The sequence below is a fragment of the Scyliorhinus torazame genome, chromosome 4, assembly GCF_047496885.1.
Source record: "Scyliorhinus torazame isolate Kashiwa2021f chromosome 4, sScyTor2.1, whole genome shotgun sequence".
NCBI classification, from domain to species: Eukaryota; Metazoa; Chordata; class Chondrichthyes; order Carcharhiniformes; family Scyliorhinidae; genus Scyliorhinus; species Scyliorhinus torazame.
This window is the reverse complement of record NC_092710.1, coordinates 209304086-209328504: the sequence shown is the minus strand read 5'-3', so window position 1 is coordinate 209328504 and position 24419 is coordinate 209304086. Positions and strand designations below refer to the sequence as shown.

The 24419-nt window shown below is 48.2% G+C and overlaps 1 protein-coding gene across 6 annotated transcripts in view; it reads left to right on the top strand.

The window, feature by feature from the left end:
- Window positions 1-24419, top strand: part of lama2 (laminin, alpha 2) — a 747099-nt gene that overhangs the window by 715588 nt on the left and 7092 nt on the right. For all 6 annotated transcript variants that reach the window (XM_072499223.1, XM_072499224.1, XM_072499222.1 and 3 more), the window contains 3 exons: window positions 8829-9018; window positions 14209-14364; window positions 16670-16823. In XM_072499223.1, coding sequence (XP_072355324.1) covers window positions 8829-9018; window positions 14209-14364; window positions 16670-16823 — 500 coding nt within the window. The remainder of the gene's footprint in view (window positions 1-8828; window positions 9019-14208; window positions 14365-16669; window positions 16824-24419) is intronic.

Below are 24419 nucleotides of genomic sequence, written 5' to 3'. Positions count from 1 at the left end.
GCGGAAACCTAGTTTGTCGCAGATTGATGCTCACACCATGGCACCCTACAGCCCCAAATGCTGCCTCTACTGCCCCCACACCTTTAAAGCCAACACCACCACTGGGCGTGCGCAGTACCTGGCCGGTGAGAAGCGTAAAGGCGCCAACAACAACGCCTTCAAACCCGTTTCCCTACACAACACCCCCTCCATCCAGCCCCACACCATCCCCTCCCCACATCCCATTTCCTCACCATGGCAATATTCGCAGCCCAATAATAATTTATCATATTCAACAACGCCAGCCCCCCCCCACTCCTGTTCCAAAAGAGCCCGCTGCACCCATAGAGCCTTCCCCATCCACCCAAACCCGGAGTCTTGGCGTTCTAAAGAACGAAAAGGCGCTAAAGATAGGGAGGTTCTGAAACACAAACAGAAGCCTAGGCAGCACTGTCATCTTCACCGTCTGCACCTGCCTTGCCAGCGACTGCGGCAGCACATCCCACCTCTTAAAATCCACTTTAATTTGCTCCACCAGTGCCCAGATCCACGCCACCTGGATACCCAAATACCTGAAACTCACCCCCACCACCCTAAACAGCAACTCCCCAGTCTCCTTTCCTGCCCTCTGACATTAATCAGGAACACCTAACTCTTGCCCATGTTCGATTTATATCCCGAAAACCAGCCGAACTCCCCCAAAATTTCCATAATACCTCCAATACTGTCCACCGGGTCCGAGATATACAACAGCAGGTTGTACACATACAGCCGAGACCCTATGCTCAGCACCCCCCCCCCGCTCAATCCCTCGCCAATCCCGTGATTCCCCATGCACCATTGCAATGGCTCTTTCGCCAAGGCGAAAAACAACGGGGAGACCGGGCACCCCTGCCTTGTCCCACAGTGTAGCCCAAAGTACTCAAAACTCACTCAGTTCTTCCGCACACTCGGAACCGGCGCTTTACATAGCAACCGGACCCAATCCACAAATCCCTGCCCAAACCCAAACCGCTACAGCACCTCCAACAAATACGCCCACTCCACCCAATCAAAAGCCTTTTCGGTGTCTATCGCCACTACTACCTCTACCTCCTGCCCCTCTTAAGGCATCATAATTACATTGAGCTGCCTCTGCATAATTTCCGACAATTGCCTTCCCTTCACAAAACCTGTCTGATCCCTGCCTATCACCCCCAGCACACAATTCTCAATGCGCGATGCAAGCACCTTCGCCAATAACTTGGCATCGACATTCAATAACAATATCGGGTGGTACGACCCACACTGCTCCGGGTCCTTATCTTTCTTTAAAATCAGGGAGATGGAAGCCTGCAGCAATGCAGGGGGGAGTTTCTCCCTCTCCCTCGCTTCATTATTCATCCTCTCCCGCAGTGGCCCCAGGTCCGCCCCAAACCTTTTATAAAACTCTACCGGGAACCCGTCGGCCCCGGGTTCTTCCCTGCTTGCATTGCCCCCATACCATCCATCACCTCCCTCAACCCAACTGGGACCACCCAGGCTGTGAACCAGCCCCTCCTCCACTTTGGGAAGCTCCAACCCATCCAGGCCCTGCTTAGCCCCTCCTCCTCAGGTCGGAGGTTCCAGTTCATACGGTCTCTTATAAAAGGCCTCAAACACTCCATTCACCCCCTCCAAGTCCATCACCACTTTACCCTTATCATCCCTAACTCTACCAATCTCCCTTACCGCCTGCTTCCTCAACTGATGGGCCAAAATCCTACTCACATTTTCCCTGTACTCATACACTGGCACTCCGCAGCTGTCCCTCTGCCTTCCCCGTAGAGACTAGCCCAAACTCCAGCTGGTACCTCTGCCTCTCCTTCAAAAACCCTGCCAGTCACCAGCCTTGCCCTCTCCTCCCGCCCACATTCTCCCAGTGCACCGGAATCAAACTAATCTCCCCTCTAACTACAGCCTTAAGTGCCTCCCATAACATGGCGACTGTGACCTCTCTCATGTCGTTCAACCACAGGTAGCCCACACCTGCTCACACATCTCTGTCATGATATTCAAACACACACATCATGATAGACACACCAACAGACAAATCAGAACACACAACACCACAACCAATCACAGAAAGATATAAAAGCACAAACACGACACCTGGTGGTCAGTATTAGCTGGAGACAAGGACCAGGACAGACCTGCTACACGACGCACTCAGGGAGACAGCACGTGCAGAGTATCCAGAACGAACTGTATACAAGAGTTAAAATAAAATAGAGTTGTACCACATACAACTGTGTTGGCTCATCTGTGCACCAGAGAACCCAACACCACATGGTACAGGAGTGGATCGATACCTGCCGGCATACCTCAGTGTACAGAGACAACCAGCAGTGCCCAGGCAAAATGATAGAGCTCCCGGTTCCGCAGCCGCTCCAGTGCCACGGCGATCTCCGTGAAAACTGGCGGCGATTCCGGCAAGTGTTCGAATTGTTCCTGGTGGCAGCTGAACGCCAAGACCTGGATGATAGCGAAAAAATTGAATTTCTCCTCACCATCGCCGGTGCAAGGGCAAGAGAAATATTCACAAGGTTCAGTTTCTTCAGGAGGCAGCAAAGGTACGATTACCAGGCAGTCCTGGACAAATTCTCCAAGTACTGTGAAGAAAACGCAATCCAATCGGCAAGTAAAGGTAAGAAAAGAGGCAGTACTCACCTCGTGGCCGGGATCCCGGAGCCCGAATTCCCAGAGGCCGAAATCCCTGGCCTGAGAGAGGGCTGGGTCGAGGTCAGCAGCCAACTTGCTAAAGGTATCACGCTAGCACAGTTGCGCGAGCAGTGCGCAGAACCGGAAGTTTCGTTTGCGCATGCGCGAGATGCTGCGCATGCGCAGTCAAGAAAACGGCCATCGGTAAAGGAACAGCGATCTGAGCATGCGCAGTCACTTCCTACGTGCTACATACCGAGCGTCAGGATGTCAGAGGCCCAAGACCGCACCAATTTAAAGGGGAAACGTCCCAAATCCAATTTAAAAGGGAAACGTCCCAAATCAAAAAAACAAAAATCTGTTAAAGCTGTAAAACAACCTTCCCTCACCTGGAATGACAGCACATTGCCGCAAATTGACCCAGGAGATGAATTTGACCTCCGAAGAACCCTCCGACAAGCAGTTACCTACGCACAAGCCGATGATTCCGACCTCAAATACTTCGATGACGATCTTTACAGTGTTTCCGGACCTCGCGAGCCCAATGATAGCTCCGTGGTCCTAACGACTATGACTCGGACGAACCTTTCGTGTTGCACATTGGCGGCCCCCACATTGAATCCGACGCAGATGCGGATTCATTTTTTGGATTTGAGGATCTTCAATCCAGCAGATATGATGTCCCAACTTATCAGTACCGGATGATGCTGCAGCCTGACATTAACAGACAGGGAGCGGTGCAAGCACACGGAGAGCGCCCTGCTGCCACACAGAGCGTGGTCCACGTCCCGCTCAACGTTCCCGACTCTATGAAAGAAGACATGCAAGACTCCAGAGCGCAGTCCTCGCATGAACCAGAAGTGACTCCAGAGTCACAAGCCTCCACAGAGAGCTCGTGGACAGCCTCCACGATAGAAGCAACGCAAGACTCCAATGTGCGGTCCTTGCAGGAACAAGACCATGAGGGTCTAGTAACCTCTCCTGACCAACCAGCGGCAGACGATGCAAGTCTGCCATGCTCACGTGAACAGCAAGAAGGCTATAACAGCCTACCATGCTCCACTACACAGCAGCATGACCATGACGGTCTCTCATGCTACAATGAAGGGCACAGCGCTGAAGACTGTTCAAGCCCAACTGAAGACAAGCCTAAGGAATCGCCTCTTCCAAGCCCGAAGAAAAAAGGTTTATGCGCTGACCTTCAGGATCATTATAGCCGAACAGAGATTAATAATGCTGCACGGTCACAGAAGGATGCTGAGGATTTGCTAAAGAAATTAATTGAATGTTTAACTTGCAAGGAGCAGACTGAGAATTGCCAGTGTTTTAGTACGGATCGAAAAAATGGACAAGACATTGATCCTCAGGTAATGGAAATAACACAACCTGAATCATATCTACAGCAGGGACAAATGTCTCCCTTCAACACAACGCCGCAAAGTCCCAACTTCGGAGACCAGCAGTTAGTCAGTAATGACTCTTCAAACCTTGAGGGGAACATTAATTGCATTGAACCTATACACACTCCACTGATAAATGAGCAGAACATTGGAGCAAGAATCCTGAGGACACCAACATCGAGTAGCCAGATAATGAATTTAAAACCCGCAGCAGTTTCAAGTGAACCAAGTGTGCTTTCCACTAATGGTGAAGATGCAGATAAGGTCGACCCGATTATCCATTGTACCACACTAACCCCAGTGATTAAGCAGTTATGTATGGGGAGTATAATGTGGGCAATTGAGAACAGTAAAAGAGAGACTGTGATCATGCCAGTCCCAGCAAAATCAGACCCAGAGACCATGAAGGCATGTACATTAGACAAAGATACATATGAGGTACCTGAGAAGAAAAGTGAAACGGAATGTTCTTTGGAAAATAGTACAATGTCGATAGAAACATTGGATCCGATATTCGAGACCATACATATGGGAGAATTTGGGGGTAATAAACAAGGTTCTGCAATGTCTGGGGGAAGATTTAAAATTCCAAAGAAGAAAAGCCCAAATGAAGGACAACGGCAAGACAATGACAGTCCACCAACATGGTGTGCACCACCAGATGAAAACTCTGACAATTTACCCAAACCTAGTGAACAGCAAGCTGCTAATGAGGATCTATCCACGGGATGTGAGACTAGTGACGACAGCATCCCACTTCCCATGCAAAAGGTGCAAGGTGACAGACCTCGCCTAGTGCGTACCGAGGCACTCGACGATCACGGTGGGACCACTGACGACTGCGGTGGCGGCGCACCGCTTCCACCCTCGATGGCTCGACCCTCTCCACTGGTTGGTGCATTCCTGCATGTTCCGACTCCAGAAGTGCAGCTTCAGGGAATCTCGGCTGCCTCCAGTGAACCTGTTGGGACTCCGGACGGGGAGCATCGACGGAAGGCAGACCGGACTCCAGATGGGGAGCAGCCAAGCGCCGACTCTGATTCGCGCACGCCAGACCTTGCTCCGGACGGGCGGTGTCGCAGCCTCGGTGATGGCACGCTCAGGGTGACGGCGGATGCCACGGCGACAGGGAATGGATCGCGTGGCAGTCCCACTGGGTCGGCAGTGGCGACCAGCACCGGCGGTCCAAGACGGACACACCAATTCGCGCCATCGCCAGACGTTGATGCGAGCAACAATTCTCTCTCCAAGGCGACATGCTTCGACGTTTCTCTGTGGAGTCGCCCTTGAACCAGCGTGCACGGTCTCGGCCAACTTCCACATCTGGCACAGTCATCGCCTTGCATGATATTAGTGATGGTGCTACTTCGATGGCAACGACCCATCGGCTACAAGATGCCGTCCACCACAAACATAAAAAGAAAAAAGACTCCACCTTGTTCCTGGCATGCAGGGCGGATGGATTGGTGCGTAGGCGCAATCAGCGAGCTTTGCGCCGCCTTCCACGCTCGCAACTGAACCGTACGCACACGCCGGATCCTCCACTGGTTCCCAAGGATGACTTCGTGGAGATGCCACGGATCATGCCCCTTCCATCGCCACCAGAACCAAACCACAGCCAAGGCAACACTAACAAAGATGTTGAATGTTATATTTGCACAAATGAAAAACCAAGCACTGCACGAAGTACAACAAATGGAAAAGTAGAGACTTCGGCAACAGCATCACCTCCAACAGTCCAAGGTGAACCAGTGTGAACCCAAATCTCCACAGCTGAACCGGCTTGAGGACCAGCCTATTCTTGAGGCGGTCACCCATTAGACTGGACTTGTAACGTTGTTCATACGTTCAAAAAGTCAAACACTTCTGTATTATAACCTGTTGTTTATCGTTCCAGATATCGTCTGACCGGACCACTGTTCAAGTTGTTTTTTTTCTCGCATTCATGTTTTGTTATGCTACAACCTTGTTAGTGTGACGCACCCGACATCGCCCCATGTAAATAGTTACGTCATATACACACACTGTACACAACACACACACACACTCTTAGATGCACTCACGACACAATTATATTTATAACCACGTAGGCACATATCTTTGTAAAAAGGGGGGATGTCATGATATTCAAACACACACATCATAATAGACACACCAACAGACAAATCAGAACACACAACACCACAACCAATCACAGAAAGATATAAAAGCACAAACACGACACCTGGTGGTCAGTATTAGCTGGAGACGAGGACCAGGACAGACCTGCTACACGACACACTCAGGGAGACAGCACGTGCAGAGTATCCAGAATGAACTGTATACAAGAGTTAAAATAAAATAGAGTTGTACCACATACAACTGTGTTGGCTCATCTGTGCACCAGAGAACCCAACACCACAATCTCCTCATTTGCCAGCAACCTCACATCCACTGCGGCCATTGCGTCTCCCCCCCGAACCACCCGCAATCCCACCCAATGCGGCGTATGGTCGGAGTACATCTGGTGCACGTGGGGGAAGTATGAAAACTCCTCCACCCTCAGCCTCCCAAACCTCCATGGGTCTCTCCCCCCCCCCCCCCATTGTCTCCATGAACCCCATCAGCTCTCTCATCACAGCTGACACCCTCAATGACTTGGGACTTGGCCGGTCCAAGCTCGGATCTATGACCGTATTTAAATCACCCCCCAAAATCAACCCATGCAAGTCCAAGTCAGGAATCTCCCCCAAACCCTGCCTCATAAAATCCACGTCATCCCAATACGGGGCATAAATGTGTACCAGAACCACCAGCATTCCCCCCAGCTTCCCAGTATCACATACCTGCCCCACCGAAATTGGCCACATTGCTGCCCACCTCAAGCGCAACCCTCTGATTGACCAACACCACCACCCATTCTCATCTTCTTATCCAGGCTCCAAATGAAATACCTGCCTCAACAATCCCTTTCTCAGCACTTTTCTGTTCCCCCAACTTCAGGTGCTACTCATGTAAAAATGCCATGTCCACTTTGAGACTCCTCAGATGGGTGAACACACGACCATTTAACCGGTCCATTCAACCCCCTCACGTTCCACGTGACCTGCCTGGTCGGGGGAGCTCCCCGCCCCCATCCCCTGCCAATCAGCCATATCCCTTTTAGAGCCTGCGTCATGCGCCCCGCCAGGCCCGCCCACGGATGTCCACCACCATCAATCCCTTCCCAACTGCACCACACTAGCCACACCATAGTCAGCAACCCTCCACCCTCTCCCTCCCTCCCCCCCCCACTCTCAAACAAAAAACCAACCACTCCCCCCACACCTTCCACCTGACAACCCCTGATTTCACTCCCGTTTACTAGCCTACCCCAGCTAGCATCGTGGCCCCCCGTCCAATGCCTCCGACATCTCCTCTTCCTTGCAGTTCCCCCAAAACCATCCAACTGCCAACACGCATATAGTAACAAAATGCACACTCACCATCACTGCTCCCCCACCAAGATCTGCCTCAAAATACTCACCCCAAGACATTTGAAAAAGCATACAAAACTCCTCCAAAGTTCAATGTCCTCACACTCATTCCCAGTCCATTGTCCCTCATAAAGTCCGTTGCCTCTTCTGGCATGTCGAAATAGAGCTCCTGTTTCTGGAAAGTCCCCCACAGCGGGCTGAGTATAATACTCCAAACTTCACCCCCTTCTCAATGACAAAGGTCTTTATATGGTTGAACCTGTACCTGCTCTTCGCCAACTCCGCCCCCAGGTCTTGGTAGACCCGCAGCTCGCTCCCTTCCAAGGTACTCTTCTTGGGCTGCCTCGCCCATCATAGGATCTTTTCCTTATCAAAAAAGCGATGCAGCCTCTACGGTTCCCCCACCTGCGGCCTCCTCCTCAGCGCCCTGTGCACTCGGTCAGCCTTAAGAGGCCGATCAAGGCCTCCTCCCCCATCAGCTTCTCCAGCGTACTCACCAGATGCAAAGCGGCCTCCGCACCTTCAATACCTTCAGACATCCCGATATTCCTCACATTTTGCCTCCTGGAGTGGTTCTCCAGGTCCTCCACCTTCTCCCTCAGCCTCTTCTGGCTTTCCTACATCACTCCCAACTTCGCCGCCAACTTTGACCACCTGCTCCTCATGCTCCCCCACCGCCTCTTCCAGTTTCTGGATCACCAGGCCCTGGGACCCCAGACTCTGCTCAACACACTCGATCCCAGATCTCAGCCCCTCCACCACCTTGGCCAGGTTGTCCGCTGCCTCTTTCCTCTGCTGCTGGAACTTGTTTTTCAAGCACTCTACCAGCTGCTCCAATGACCACTGGGCAGGCAGTGCACCCCCCTTGCCCTCCGCCATCTTTACTTGTGGCGCAACACGACAACTCTCCCGCTCCAACTGCTCTTTCTTTCTTGCGGCACTCCTCGTCCACTGGTCCAGCCTTACCAGAGGAGTATTGCCTTACCTGGACACTCCTGTACCTTTTGCCCTCAAATACTACACTCTTCGGGGGGGAAGACCAAAAAAATCCACCTTGAGCGGGAGCTACCAAATGTGCGAGCACTCACTCCATGGCCACCACCTGAAGTCGTTATTGGTTCAATTCTGATTCTCAGAGACAAGCAGTTTGAGGAGATGCTTTTTTATACTTACCTTTTAACTGAAATGTTAGTAAAGGTTACATTGTAAATGTGTGATGAAACTAATCATGAAAATTAAGTTCTTGTGTAGTATTTCGTACTTATGTTTATGCTAACCTATTGGATGTTGATTAAAGGTTTTGACTTATTTGCAGGCTAATAATTGAGTTTGAGATCCAAACGGAAGCAGAATCTGGTCTTGTGTTTTATATGGCCAGAATTAATCATGCAGACTTTGCAACCATTCAGATAATAGATGGAATGGCTCATTTCAGCTATGACCTTGGAAGTGGAAATGCAAATACAGTTGTTCAAAAGAAGATAAATGATGGTGAATGGCATAAGGTAATAAATGCAAAATAAATTCCATTACTAATTTAATTAAGTGGAGTTCTGGTACAAGAGTTCTGGTACAAGAGTTCTGGTACAAGAGTTCTGGTACAAGAGTTCTGGTACAAGAGTTCTGGTACAAGAGTTCTGGTACAAGAGTTCTGGTACAAGAGTTCTGGTACAAGAGTTCTGGTACAAGAGTTCTGGTACAAGAGTTCTGGTACAAGAGTTCTGGTACAAGAGTTCTGGTACAAGAGTTCTGGTACAAGAGTTCTGGTACAAGAGTTCTGGTACAAGAGTTCTGGTACAAGAGTTCTGGTACAAGAGTTCTGGTACAAGAGTTCTGGTACAAGAGTTCTGGTACAAGAGTTCTGGTACAAGAGTTCTGGTACAAGAGTTCTGGTACAAGAGTTCTGGTACAAGAGTTCTGGTACAAGAGTTCTGGTACAAGAGTTCTGGTACAAGAGTTCTGGTACAAGAGTTCTGGTACAAGAGTTCTGGTACAAGAGTTCTGGTACAAGAGTTCTGGTACAAGAGTTCTGGTACAAGAGTTCTGGTACAAGAGATCTATTACAAGAGATCTATTACAAGAGTTCTATTACAAGAGTTCTATTACAAAAGTTCCATTACAAGGCAGGATAGTGGCATAGTGGTGAGCACCCGGGTTCAATTCCAACCTTGGGTGAATGTCTGTGTGGAGTTTGTATGATCTTCCGATGCCTGCGTAGGTTTCCTCCGGCTGCTCCGGTTTCCTCTTCCAGTCCAAAGATGTGTCGGTTAGGTGGATAGGACATGATAAATTGCCCCTTAGTGTCCAGGGGATGTGCAGGTTAGATTATGGGGTTACTGGGATAGAGTGCTCATTCAAAGGGTAGGTACATACTTGAAGGACCGAACAGCCTCCTACTGCAATGTAGAGATTCTCTGAATAAGAGTGTGGAGTTTGCACATCCCCCCCGTGTCTGTGTGGGGTACTTCCGGGTGCTTCTGTTTCCTCCCACAGTCCAAAGATGTGCAGGTTGGGTGGATTGGCCATGATAAATTGCCCCTATAGTGTCCAAAAGGTTAGGTGGGGTTACAGAGTTACGGGGATAGGATGAGGACGTGGGCCTAGGTAGGATATTCTTGCCAAGGGTCGGTGGAGATCCGATGGCCCAAATGATCTCTTTCCGCACTTATCTATGGTTCTATGATATAAAGCACCAATGTCTTAAAAACGCTTTGTAGTTGCACATGCAAAGGAATGGCGCCTGTAGGTGATGCTGTGTGCAGAATGTTGCATGGCATCAACCCATGACATAGCAAATATAAAGGAACCAACCTTTGGAATTCGCCATGAAATGCATAGTATTTTGTAACCACAAGCAGCTTGCCTGACTGACGAGAACTCCCTTTCACTCTTTCATCCCTCCTCCACTGAGATGACATTCATAACATGTCTCCTTTGGGGCAGCACGGTAGCACAAGTGGATAGCACTGTGGCTTCACAGCGCCAGGATCCCAGGTTCGATTCCCCACTGGGTCACTGTCTGTGCGGAGTCTGCACGCTCTCCCCATGTCTGCGTGGGTTTCCTCCGGGTGCTCCGATTTCCTCCCACAGTCCAAAGACGTGCAGGTTAGGTGGATTGGCCATGCTAAATTGCCCTTAGTGACCAAAAAGTTTAGGAGGGGTTATTAGGTTACGGGGATAGGGTGGAAGTGAGGGCTTAAGTGGGTCAGTGCAGGCTCGATGGGCCGAATGGCCTCCTTCTGCACTGTATGTTTTTACTCCGGCGTTGGTACTTAGCCGCCCGTTGGGAGAATCCCGTCCCATGACTTTTTGTTTCTCACTCCTTTTCCATATTTTCTTCTCTTTCCCCTTTCCTCCTTCCTATTCCTCCTCTCTGCCCTCTCTGTCCTTCCCAATGATGTCAAATCAAATAGCAAGCCCCAATCTAATTGGATGGAAAACCGCCACTAGCACTTCAGCCCAATTGACAGAAGATTATTTGACTTCCAGCTGTATCCCTTCTAATCTCTCTCACCATTCACCTTCCCACCCAACTTGGTATCATCTGCAAACTTTGAGATGTTACATTTTGTTTCCTCATCCAAATCATTAATATATATTGTGAATAGCTGAGGTCCCAGCACTGATCCCTGCAGCACCCTAGTGGTTACTGCCTGCCATTGTTTCCTCTCTGCCAACCAGTTTTATATCCACCTCAATAAACTTCCCCCAATCTCATGCACTTTAATCCTTCGAGGGTTCCTTCGAACTAAAGACTATTCAGCAGGTTGTGTAGACAAGCAATTTGGTATGTAATATCCAGAGGTCCAATTTCTTTACAAGTGAACTTGGGACTTTTGGAACAGGCTGGGGAGGCTTTTAAAAGGCTTTTAAAGTGGCACAGCCTTTCTCTATAGCTATTTTGTAGTCAATGCTGTTCTGCAGATTTACCATGTCGCTCTCAGTTCTGGGATAAAATATTTCAATATCGGAGAATGTTTCAGTCACATGATTAATGACCATTGATATTCAATCGAAGGTAGAAGATGATCTTTCAGAACCAGTTGTAATCAGATGGCCAAAGGCCATTGATATTCAATAAAAGGTAAATGGTGGTACTTTGCACTTAACTTGTGGTAACTGGCATTGTTAGCGTTCCTTTGTTATATCATCAACATGGAAACTTGAGTCTAGAAGTTGATTTTCTGTGGTTTGGTGTAAGCTTCAAAATACTTGTGAAATTCCACTAAGGAGTGCTGTTTTAGCATGACCATTTTGCAAAGTTCTGGAAGATCGATAGTCTGTGTTGAAGTTGCAATGGTCACATGACCCCCTTGGCAGCCAATTTAACATTCCCCTACCTCCTACTCTCCTAGCCCTTAACGTCCTCTCTCTTGATATCATGGGCGGAATTCTCCGACCACCCGCCGGGTCGGAGAATCGGCGCCGCGCCATGCGAATCGCGTCACACCACCCCGACGCAGGAACGCAATTCTCTGCAGTGCGGAGAATCGGCACTGGCGTGGTCATCACGCCGCCGATCGGGTATGCGCCGACTCTCCAGCCCGGGCCAGCAGAGGCCGGCGCGCTGATTCTCCGGCCCGAATGGGCCAAGCGGCCGTCAATAAAAAGCCGAGTCCCGCCGGCGCCGTTCTAACATCCTCTGAGCAGGCGGGACCTCGGCATTGAAGGGTCAGGGGGCGGCCTGTGGTAGGGTGGGGGGGGTCCGACCCCGGGGTGGGCCTCCGTAGTGGCCTGGCCCGCGATCGGGGCCCACCAATTGGCGGGCCGGCCTCTCTGCCCCCCGGCCTTTCCTTCACGTCGGCTCCTGTAGCCCATTTGGCGTCAGGGCCGCTGCGGGGAAGAAGACCATTGCGCATGCGCTAGTTGGCACCGGCCCAACTGCGCATGCACGGACCACGCGGCGCTGGGATCAGCAACTGGAGTGGCGGAGGTCACTCCAGCGTTGTCCTAGCCCCCTGTGGGCCGCAGAATGGGGTCCTGGAACGGGCGCCGACGCCAGAGTAAAACACTCCCATTTTTACTCCGGCGTCGGCACTTTGCCGCCCGTTGGGAGAATCCCGCCCCATGACATTTTGTTCCTCCTTTTCCATATTTTCTTCTCTTTCCCCTTTCCTCCTTCCTATTCCTCCTCTCTACCCTCTTCCTCGATTTTCTCCCTTTTTCCAATCTCTTTCCTTCCTTCTCATTGTTGGCTTTCCCCCTTTCACATCCCCTCCCTCTGACTCAAATTTCTCTCTTTCCTTTTCCTATGCTCTCTCTTTCCGAGCTATCTCATGTCCCTTTGATTCAATTTGTTTCAATTTGATTCAAAATTAAAGTGCATGAGATTGGGGGAAGTTTATTGAGGTGGATAGAAAACTGGTTGGCAGAGAGGAAACAATGGCAGGCAGTAACCACTAGGGTGCTGCAGGGATCAGTGCTGGGACCTCAGCTATTCACAATATATATTAATGATTTGGATGAGGAAACAAAATGTAACATCTCAAAGTTTGCAGATGATACCAAGTTGGGTGGGAAGGTGAACTGTGACAAGGATGCAGGGAACCTACAGCATGATCTTGACAGGTTGGGCGAGTGGGCAAATCAATGGCAGATGCAGTATAATTTGGATAAGTGTGAGGTTATTCACTTTCGAAGCAAAAACAGGAAGACAGATTACTACCTGAACGGTTGTAAATTGGGAGAGGGGAGTATGCAGCGGGACCTGGGAGTTTTTGTGCACCAGTCGCTGAAGGTAAGCATGCAGGTGCAGCAGGTAGTTAAGAAGGCTAATGGTGTATTGGCTTTCATTGCAAGAGGTTTCGAGTACAGAAGCCGGGATGTGTTGCTGCAATTATACAGGGCCTTGGTGAGGCCATACCTAGAATATTGTGTGCAGTTTTGGTCTCCTTTTCTGAGGAAGGATGTTCTTGCTCTCAAGGGAGTGCAGCGAAGGTTTACCAGACTGATTCCAGGGATGACGGGACTGTCATATGAGGAGAGATTGACTAGGTTAAGACTGTTCTCGCTGGAGTTCAGAAGAATGAGGGGGGATCTCATAGAGACTTATAAAATTCTAAGAGGACTAGGGTAGATGAGGGAAGATGCTCCCAATGGTGGTTGTGTCCAGAACCAGAGGTCACAGTCGGAAGATTCAGGGTAAACCATTTCGGACAGAGTGAGGAGATATTTCTTCACCCAAAGAGTGGTGAGCCAATGGAATTCATTACCACAGGAAGTAGTTTATGCTAAAACATTGAATATATTCAAGAGGCGGCTAGATATAGCACTTAGGGAAAATAGGATCAAAGGCTATGGGGAGAAAGCAGGATTATATAATAATAAAATAATATCATAATCGCTTATTGTCACAAGTAGGCTTCAATGAAGTTACTGTGAAAAGCCCTTAGGCGCCACATTCCGACACCTGTTCGGGGAGGCCCAGAGGGTGGTGGGCATCTGGAATTCACTGCCTGAGTTGGTGTTGAGGCCAAAATTCTCAACTCATTTGAAAGGTGCCTGGATCTGCATCTGAGGTGCTGTAACCAGGAAGGCTATGGACCAGGTGCTGGAAAGTGGGATTAAAATGAGCGACTAGTTTCTTTTTTTCTCTTTTTTGCCTGTCACAGACACGATGGGCTGAATGCTCTCTTCCTGCACCCTAACGTTTCTATGGTTCTATGTTTTAATAAATCTGCATTTATTTTTTGTAGGTCAGAATTGTCCGAGATAGGAAGAGAGCAACAGTTACAATTGGCCTCAACGTGGCAACTACAGTTACTCCTAAAAATGCAGATATTCTGGATGTTGTAGGTATGATTTATATCGGAGGATTGCCAAAGAACTACACAACAAGAAGAATTGGCCGTGTAAGTTGCGAACAAAAGTAGTCATGTAAACAGTGCATAACATTGAATTTCTGAAACTTTGAAGTTAAGCTCCCAGCAGAGTCTCATTTGATGTGAAGGTATATTAGCAAATCAGACGAGGAGGACTTAATGCCAAGTCACAGCACCCCTCATTGCCAGAAAATCAAGAACAGCTTAAGTTAGACATGCTGACCTTCAAACCCAAGTGTCTGAACTTAGCTCCCACTGCAATCATTCATGCTGGGAATTTAACTCCTAAAGACCTTGCAGCTCTTCAGTCAGGACTTAATGGTTTCTTTTTCAGCAACAGGTTATTTTCATTTATATCACTCAAAACTATATTTTCTTTACCTTCTACAAGAGGATGATGCTCATTAAGAGAGGCTATATCACTACTAAGTAATGGAATATTTTTATACTGGTGCTAATAGACTGCAGATCCTCTTTGCAACATTGCATTTCTATCTAGCCAAGAGCAGTTCTCTTGGTGAAATGTCTCATCAAAATAGATAAATATTAGCAGTTATGTTTTTTATTTGGTCAAAGGACAAAGTGATACAAATTGCACAATTTTGTCAGATTGGATCATTTAACATTTCTGGAAAGAAAGAGGTTATTTAACTCACTGTTTGATTAGCTCTTTTCTATAACAGTCTAAACTCAAACCCAGAACATTTCTGTCTCCTCTCTGCTTTCAATTGATGTTCCATCTGTCACCAACCAACATCAGAGAAAAGTTCTCTATACCTTTCAAATTAGTTACTTCTTCAAGGAAACTCTAAGAAATTTGCGAAACACACAATTCTTGCTACACTTGATTAATCCTGTATTTAGAAATGCAGTCTCAAATTTGGGGCTGCATTTTATGGGAAGGGTAGATATCTCAACCCCCCAGAACAAAACTTGGCTGGCAGCTGACATGCCAGAAAAAATATGCCCTGCTCTAATAACGCACAGGGAGAAGAACGGTGGAAGGATTTTGTAGGACTGGCATGTCATAATATACACCAGTATATCATGGTGCAGACACACACACTGATGGACACACAGTAGGACCAATCAACACACACAACACCGCAGCCAATCACCAGTTAGAGCACACGCACTATAAAGACAGGGGGCATCATAGTTCCCGCTCATTCGAGCTGCAGCTTTCTAGTAGGACAGAGCTCACAGCCTGCAGCACATACATTCACCAAGTGCTGAGTGCATCGACTAGTTAGGACAAGGCAAAGATCTTTAGTTAAAGCTAGTATCGTGTTAACTCACAGTGAGAGTATGTTAAACTGTTCATGACTCAATAAAATAGTGTTGCACTATTTCAAGTGGTGGTGACCTGTATGTGTTCCACGGATCCAGAGCGCCCACACAACATGGCAGTGAGTAAGGAAGTGGGGAGGGTGACATCTTGGGCAGGGGCAGTGCCCCTGATGCACAGAGGGCACCTGCTGAATTATGTGCCCCACTTCTATCCTGTCATTTCTCATCTAGGCCATAAAAAATAGCCTGCCCATCCCTGTCCTAGTGCTAACCGTATTATATTAGTGAGTGCAGAATATCATCCCAGTCAACTGACTTGCTAACGAGTCGAATTGACCTTTAATTATTCATTTAAATACGGCAGGTGGGTAGCAGATTTTCACACCCATTGACCTGGGATATTATGAGGGTCAGCTCAGGGGTAGGCAGGAAGAAGCTGGGCTGGACACCTGACATACATTACATGCCCACCTGCTGAAAAGGTTTGCCCACAATGGACGTTAGAATAGCTGGCCTATAATCGCCATGTGCATCTCAAGCAATAGTGTGGATTTGTCTACTATTTGTCTCAAAGCACAATGCTCATATTTAAGCAGAATTAAGAAATCGCATCCCAAGTCCATTTTATATCCTCTCCTTCGTTTTAAAGCCTATGAACGTTTACTTTGCTCATATATTTATATTTTTACTGCACAGGCTTCACAAAGTTCCAACCAAAAATGGTAATTACAACCTTATTTAATTTATAGGAAATCACTTACTGTATCAAAAGAGATCCAGTTCTTGAAACAGGCAGGAGCTTTGCAGACCTGGTCATTGGCATCTCTTAAAATAAACCTAGCCATGTCCTCAGAGTTAATGGGGCGGTGAGACCCCAGTTTGATGCAGTCAGACTGCACTCAGACCTTTTCAATACTATTTCAGACTGGTTTCAGGATGAGTTAACTGTGAAGACTTTGAAAGCATGTGAAATTTGGCAATCTAAACTTAGTGATTGCATTTACACTCGCGCTAATCTGTTGTTCGCCAATTTCATTTAACACAGGTTGTCTACAGTATAAATGCTTGCATCCGTAACTTTAAGTTGAACAACAAAACTTTTGATCTGAACAATCCGACTTCCAGCCTTGATGTTGGTACCTGTTTCCTGAATAGTCAAAGAGGAAATTATTTTGATGGAACAGGATTTGCAAAAGCAGGTAAAAAGAATTTGATTATTTTGACAATGAAATTGTTTGTAGTTGCTTTATTGTTAACAACCAATTTTACTTATTTTAGCCAACCACCATCTTAAAACACTGGACGGAATTCTCCCCAAATATTTCTGAGTGTGGTCTCCGGTGGGAAACAAGGGGCGGGATTCTCTAATAATGGGGCTAAGTCCTCACGCCGGCGTGAAAACCGGCGGCAACCACTCCGGCGTCAATGGCCCCCGAAAGTGAGGAATTCTCCCCTTCCAAGGGGGCTAGGTTGGCGCCGGAGTGGTCCCCGCAGCTCCAGCGGAGCGGAACGGCCCGCGCGAGTTCACGCATGCGCGGAACAGCCGGCGTATTTCTGCCATGCGCAGAATGGCCGGTGTATTTCCGCTCATCCACGGGGTTTCCCTTCTTCACACTGGCCCCCGGGCAATATGGTGGAGCCCTACAGGGCCCGGCACGGAGTAAAGTAGGCCCCCACGGAACCAGCCCACCTGCCGATCGGTAGGCCGCAATCGCGGGCCAGGTCATTGTGGGGCCCCACACCCGGGGTCAGATCCCCCCACCCACCCCCCTCCACGACGGCTCCCGCCCTCTCATCTTCCAGGTCCCGCCGTGTGGGACCTGAGTAACCCACTCCGGCGGGACTCAGCCAAACTCGTCAGACACTCGGCCCATTGGGGCCCGGAGAATTGCCGGGGCGGCCGCTGTCAACGGCCCCCGACAGGCGTGGCGACGATCCTGTGGGCGCCCAAACATCGGCGCCGGAGATTGGGGAAGCCGGCGTCAGGGCGGCAGGGCGCAATTCTCGCGCCCCCCCCCCCCCCCGGGGATTCTCCGACCCGGGGCTGGGTCTGAGTATCCCGGCCAAGGTGCGATTCCCGTCAGGTCGATCGGCGTGATCCAGATCACAAACAACAGAAATGTTTTTGGAGCCAGGGTGATTCCGCCATGAAACCCGAAGAAGCTAAGAAGGCCAGATCCTTGGGATAACACTACAGCCCACCACGCCTTAATTGCTGTCAAGGTCCCCCCATCGCTAGCAAGCACCCCCACCCCCCACCCCCCCAAGTGAACGACACCCCTCTATGGGTTCGCCATGGCCCCTCTCTCCTTCAGCCCCCTCACCCTCCTTCAGGCCCTTTCCCATGGCAGTGTCACGCTGGCAGTAGCAACCTGGCACTGCCAGAGTGGAGCACTGCCAGGGAAGTGCCAGGTCGGCAGTATTCAGATAAAGCACCTGATCTTTCGAGGAATTATTTAAGAGCAGAGGAATCCCCAGCAAAAAAAAATGCAATTCTGCAATTAAAGATGGCACATGCTCTTTCTAGGAAGCACTTTAGAACAAAGGAACAGCCTTTTTAAAAAGAATTGTGGTTAGAAACAACACCTGCTCTTTCTGGGAAGCACTTCAGAATAAAGAAAAAGCCTCTATGAAAACATTGAGAGTAAAAACAACACTTGCTAAAAAGAGCAAGTCCCTCAGAGTTAATGGACTGTGAAGAGCTATGAAAACAAAACATATCCTCCTTTGAAATAGCCTAGAGCTCTCAATCAAGAGGTAAAAGGTAATGGACCGTGAAACCAAATGTAAATAATGCGGTTCAAAGCTTTTAGCCTGCTCAGCATGGCCAGAGGCTTGAAAAAGTTAAAGGGGAATGAAATTGAAAATGAAAAAAAGCACTTGAAAGGTTTTCAACACATCAAAGCAAAACCTTTACCATCAGCTGACAGATCTTTGAACTTGACATGCTGGGAGTAACATCAAAGGTTTTTAAGGCTACAGTGGGAAAACTTGCTACACGACCCTCATTCTGGGAAAGACTCCCCACCTGAGCCCCACCCTCCCTAACCTAGCCCAAGGTCCCAGAACCCCACCTCACCTGAAGGACCCCCAATGGCACCCTGGAGGTAAGTGTAAAGAGGGTACTCACCTGCTTGCTCCCTACAGTTTCATAGGCGTCTGGTCCCCGCTTTTAGGGACCAGTAGTGATTTGCGTCTGTGGGACTTCAAACTTGGGGGTAAGTGAATACCGGGAGGCCACGACATTCAATTTTAATTTTGCTAATGAGATTAAAATGAATGTAAATGAGTTGTGATCATGTTCTCACCAGCCCATTAGCAGTACTGGAAAACAGAAACAACAAAAAAGAAAGAATTTGCATTTATATTGCATCTTTCATGATCTCTGATATCCCAAGGCATGATGTTAACTACAGAAATTTTGAAGGGTAGCCACTGTTGTAATGGAGGAAGCATAGCAACTAATTTTGACACAACAATATCCCACAAATAACAACAAGATGCTGAGCAAATAATCTGTATTAATCATGATTGGTGAGGGATAAATATTGGGCAGAGCACCAGTCATTATCAAAGTCTAATGAATACATACATAAATACATAAAAGATAGGAGGCCTTTTGGCCCTTCGAGCCTGCTCCGCCATTCATCACGATCATGGCTGATCATCCAACTCAATAGCCTAATCCTGCTTTCTCCCCGAAGCCTTTGATCCCATTCCCCCCAACTGCTATATCCAGCCGCCTCTTGAATATATTCAAAGTTTTAGCTTCAACTACTTCCTGTGGTAATGAATTCCACAGGCTCACCACTCTTTGGTGAAGAAATGTCTCCTCATCTTTGTCCGAAATGGTTTACCATACTTAGTTGAAATCAGCTGTGAAATACAGTCAGAAGACATTCATAGAACATAGCACAGCACAGTACAGGCCCTTCAGCCCATGATGTTGGGCCGACCATTTGTCCTAATCTAAGATCAACCTAACCTTCACCCCTTCAATTTATTGCTGTCCATGTGCCTGTCTAAGAGTCGCTTAAATGTCCCTAATGACTCTGACTCCACCACCTCTGCTGGCAGTGCATTCTGCACACCCACCACTCTGTGTAAAGAACCTACCTCTGACATCTCCCCTATACCTTCCTCCAATCACCTTAAAATTATGTCCCCTCGTGACAGCCATTTCCGCCCTGGGGAAAAGTCTCTGGCTATCCACTCTATCCATGCCTCTCATCACCTTGTACACCTCCATCAAGTCATCTCTCTTCATTCTTCACTCCAGTGAGAAAAGCCCTAGCTCCCTCAACCTTTCCTCATAAGACCTGCCCTCCAGCCCAGTCAGCATCCTGGTAAATTTCCTCTGCATCCTCTCCAAAGCATCCACATCCTTCCTATAATGAGGCGACCAGAACTGGACACAATATTCAATTGTGTTATAATTAGCCCTGTTTAGCACAGGGCTAAATCGCTGGCTTTGAAAGCAGACCAAGGCAGGCCAGCAGCACGGTTCAATTCCCATAACAGCCTCCCCGAACAGGTGCCGGAATGTGGCGACTAGGGGCTTTTCACAGTAACTTCATTTGAAGCCTACTTGTGACAATAAGCGATTTTCATTTCATTTTCATTTCAATCCCCATAAGAGAAAAATAACTTTTAAAAAGAGATTTGAACTTCAGGTTAATAGCTGAATAGACAAAAAGGCATGATGACCTGAGTCTTCTGAAGAGTGGCAATCACCATCTGAATGCCACTCTGCTCCTACTTTTCTGTGCCACAATGGAGTCCTACATTTCTGTCTCAGTCTTCCAATCCCGGCTTATTCGGAAATGCCAAGCAGCCTTCCATCAAACTGTAGTGCTGGATTGTCGGGGTGAAGACAAGCTATGCCCCATTTTTATGACACCAGCTTCCGTATTTTGGAATGTGTTCACTTACTCATTAAAAAGCTTTGGAAGTTCCTAACAGTTTTTCAGTGAGTTAGTGAATGAGTGTATGAGTGAATTTGTGAATGAATGGGTGAATATGTAAGTGTGTGAGTGGGCAGGGTCGGTGAGGAAAGAGGACAAGTGAAGATGGCGGAGGTAAGTAAGTAGGGTGGAAGCTGGATAGTTGATAGCTGGGTAGGGTGCTAGGTGGGAAGGGAAGCAGCTGGGTAGAGTGCTAGGTGACATCTGGACAGGTTGACACAAGGGTAGGGCAATAAAGTGGCAGGTGGGTGAGGCGGATAAGTATGTGTGGGTAGGTGGGTCAGGGGCATTCGGATCTGGTCAGGAGGAGTTGAATGGTCATTGGGGGATTTAGCTAGTGAGGGCTAGTCAGGTCTAGTGGGAGATGGCATCAGGGAGTCGTCAGGGATGGGGGCTAGTCAGGTTGTGTCGCAGTGGAGTCAGGTGGTCATTGGTCAGGGTGTCAGTTGAATAGTTACTCATCGTTAAGACTAGGATTTTGAGTCTAACATTTCCTGGGCATCAGTTCAGGTAAGTAAATCAAAATTGTCTGAAGTCTCCGACTCTAATTCTGCGTTGGATACTTTTTCTGTGAGTGCCGGGTAACAGGGCAAGTGTCCATCGGAAATTCAAACTTACAACCACTTTGGAGGCTCACAGTCTACCCACTGTTAGCACAAACTATCCAAGCTTACTGTCAGGCAGGCTCAGAACAGGCCATCTGTCATAAGACCCCTTCGTTTTACCTTAAATACACAGTCCCAGGACATAAAAATCCTATAACCACGTAATTGAAATAATCGTTTCCCCTTTATTTGTCAGCTCCACGTTGTCATCCAGCAGGTGTAAAGTGACTGTGGTTTTTCGATTTCTTTTAGCATCTGTTTCCTCTGCAGTTCACTTCTTCAAATAGTGACAGGGTGCAGCAGTTTCTGTTTGGGAAGCAGTTTTCCTGCTCCATAGCTGTGAGTCCCTCCAGCACACCCAGGAGCAGCGGCCTAGTCTTCTGTCAAACCTGACCATTCATATATGTTGTCCCCGTTCATGCATCACGAAGAGGATGCTACTCTGTGCAAACTCTGAGTAACTGGGAATAGTGAAGTGGTGGCAGCAGTACAGGAAGATAATACCACCTCCTTGGAGAGAGGAGTGGGGAGGGATTTGGAGTTCAACAATCTCATTATTTGCTTTCCAACATATCTCTGAATTTCCTGACCATTCCTGAAAAGAACAAGTAGCTAATAATGTTTAATGAAGCAAAATGACATGTTATGACCAGATGAGAAGAAGTGAATTGACTCCCCTTTATCCTTGGATAGTCACAGTCGAGGTTATATTTGTTTATCACAGCGATATGCCTTTTTTCAAATCAGAATGTATTCACCTATTTAAGCTGTGAACAATAAGGAGCTAATCAAAGAAGGTTTCCATGAGTCAAAGAAAGAGCAAGTTTATTAATGACTAAACCAAAGAAAAATAATAAAAAGGTGACTTCAAGCATGCGGACCTTGTGTAATTATTCGACACACTGACACACATACACATATACACACACACGCACACACACACATACCGGCACACAGACATGCTGACACATGCCCACACACACCAAGACACACACCTTGGAGTCAAATAACAAGAAGGTGAAGTAATGAGCTGCATTCTCCAGTCCCCGAGCCACATTTCTCTCGGTGGGATGCCATTCACTGGCGGCGGGATTCCCAACTCCTGCTACTTGTCAATGGGATTTCCCATTGAAGCAGTCGGGGAACCCGTGGACTTGGACTGTGCTGCCGGCGTGAACAGAGAATCGCAAAGGCCGGAGAATTCCGTCCAGTATTTGGTTAGTGTCCCGGAGAAATAGATTTTAAATGCTGAGGCTGATGTAAGTTTAGTTAGTTTCGTGGATGCAGTCAGATGTAAGAAGATGTTGCAGTTATTGCAAGCTCTTCATTTGCTAGTAGGTTTCTGGTAGAGATGGCTGCTCAAACTGCATGACATTCTTATTTCAAAAGGGGGAGCGAGGGAGAGGGTGCAGCACTCAGTTCATTTCCTCTGCCAAAGACTTTCGTGATACCGCCTGTGTAACCTGCAGTATTGCTAGTGGCTGGCAGCCTTGCTTTGAAATACTTCACCCATTGTGTATTTCCATGGTGTTTTGTGTCTGCCTGTCTGTGGCAGTCATTGTTTCACTGTCTGGTACTTTACATTTTTAATGTCTCTTCCTTCAAGAGTCTCAAGTTTCAATGAGTGTCAGGATTATGGTAAACTTCTCTTTCTTCACATTCCCCTGAGGGTCACTGTTTGTTTCTCGCCTTCTCCTTGGAATGTGGTCTTGAAATTGCGAAATTTCTAGTCTATTGAAAGCTGAATATTTTCAAAGCTAAAGGGTATGGACTAAAGGCCCCAGCACAATCAACATTCACTGAGGTGCCTGAAATCAAAGTATCTGAACATGTGCCTATTAAGCATGGCAAAATAAAATATTACCATTTTTGCTCCCATCTTTAAATGAATACAACAGTTCTCCCCAACTAATTTAACTTGGCCCATGATGCAGGGGCACATATTGCTGAATGATAACACATGAATGAAGAAAGATTCTTTTCTTTCTTGAAAAAGAATGCTGAGGAGTAACCAATAAAAGTCTTTTTTTCAGAGATTTTACAGTGCAGAAGGAGACCATTTGGCCTATCAAGCCTGCACCGGCTCTTGGAAAGAGCACCCTACCCAAGGTCAACACCTCCACCCTATCCCCATAACCCAGTAACCCCACCCAACACTAAGGGCAATTTTGGACACTAAGGGCAATTTATCATGGCCAATCCATCTGACCTGCACATCTTTGGACTGTGGGAGGAAACCGGAGCACCCAGAGGAAACCCACGCACACACGGGGAGGATGTGCAGACTCCGCACAGACAGTGACCAAGCCGGAATCGAACCTGGGACCCTGGAGCTGTGAAGCAATTGTGCTATCCACAATGCATCATGCAGACACAATGAAAATGAGACTATCAATATAAGTCAGTAATCTTTTTTAAAAATGGACTTCTTCATCCAGGCACACTAGAATGTGAAACTCACTACCACATGGAATAGTTGAGGTGAATAGTGTTGATGCATTTAAGCAGTAGCTGGATAAGCATATGCTGAAGCACGGACGACAAGATTTAGGCAAGGAAGGATGCGCTGCAAATATTGGACTCACTGGGCTGAACATAGGGCTGCATTTTTTGATTTGCAGACTAAGTGCTGACGCCGGTGTGGCAATAGTGGCGTTTTATGCCACAAAAATTGGCGCAACAATCCACCATCTGGTGGGGGGCTAGCAGCTGCGCAACGTAAAGCCCCCGGCTTTACCTACGGATACGGCCGGAAAATTGCCTGGTCTGTGGCTGCACAAGCGCATGGCGGCGGCCTGTGGCAGCCGCGCTGTGCAACATGGCACCGGCTGCATGCGGACCCCCCTGTATCCAGCCTCGCCATCCCTGGACCACTCCCCATCAGTTCCCCCCCAGCCCCCAATGAAGGCTCCCCTGCCTGCGGAACGCCCACCCCATCCCCGCCGATTGTGGCGGTCTTGGACTCAGTCTGCAGCTGCCACACCGGGTTCACGGAGAAAAAAAGGATAAGTGTTCCACGCTGTCGGGAACTCAGCCCATCGGGGGCGGAGCATCTGGAGAGGGCCTCCGGTGATGTCCTGAGGCCGTCCGTACGGTGTGCAGTGTACTCCATGAGTACGCCGGTTTTGAGAGGGCGGAGCACCGCAAAAGCTGCGCCACCCCAGATTTTAACACAAACGGGGATTCTCTGTCCGAACACGATTTCGCCATCTGCGACTGGAGAATC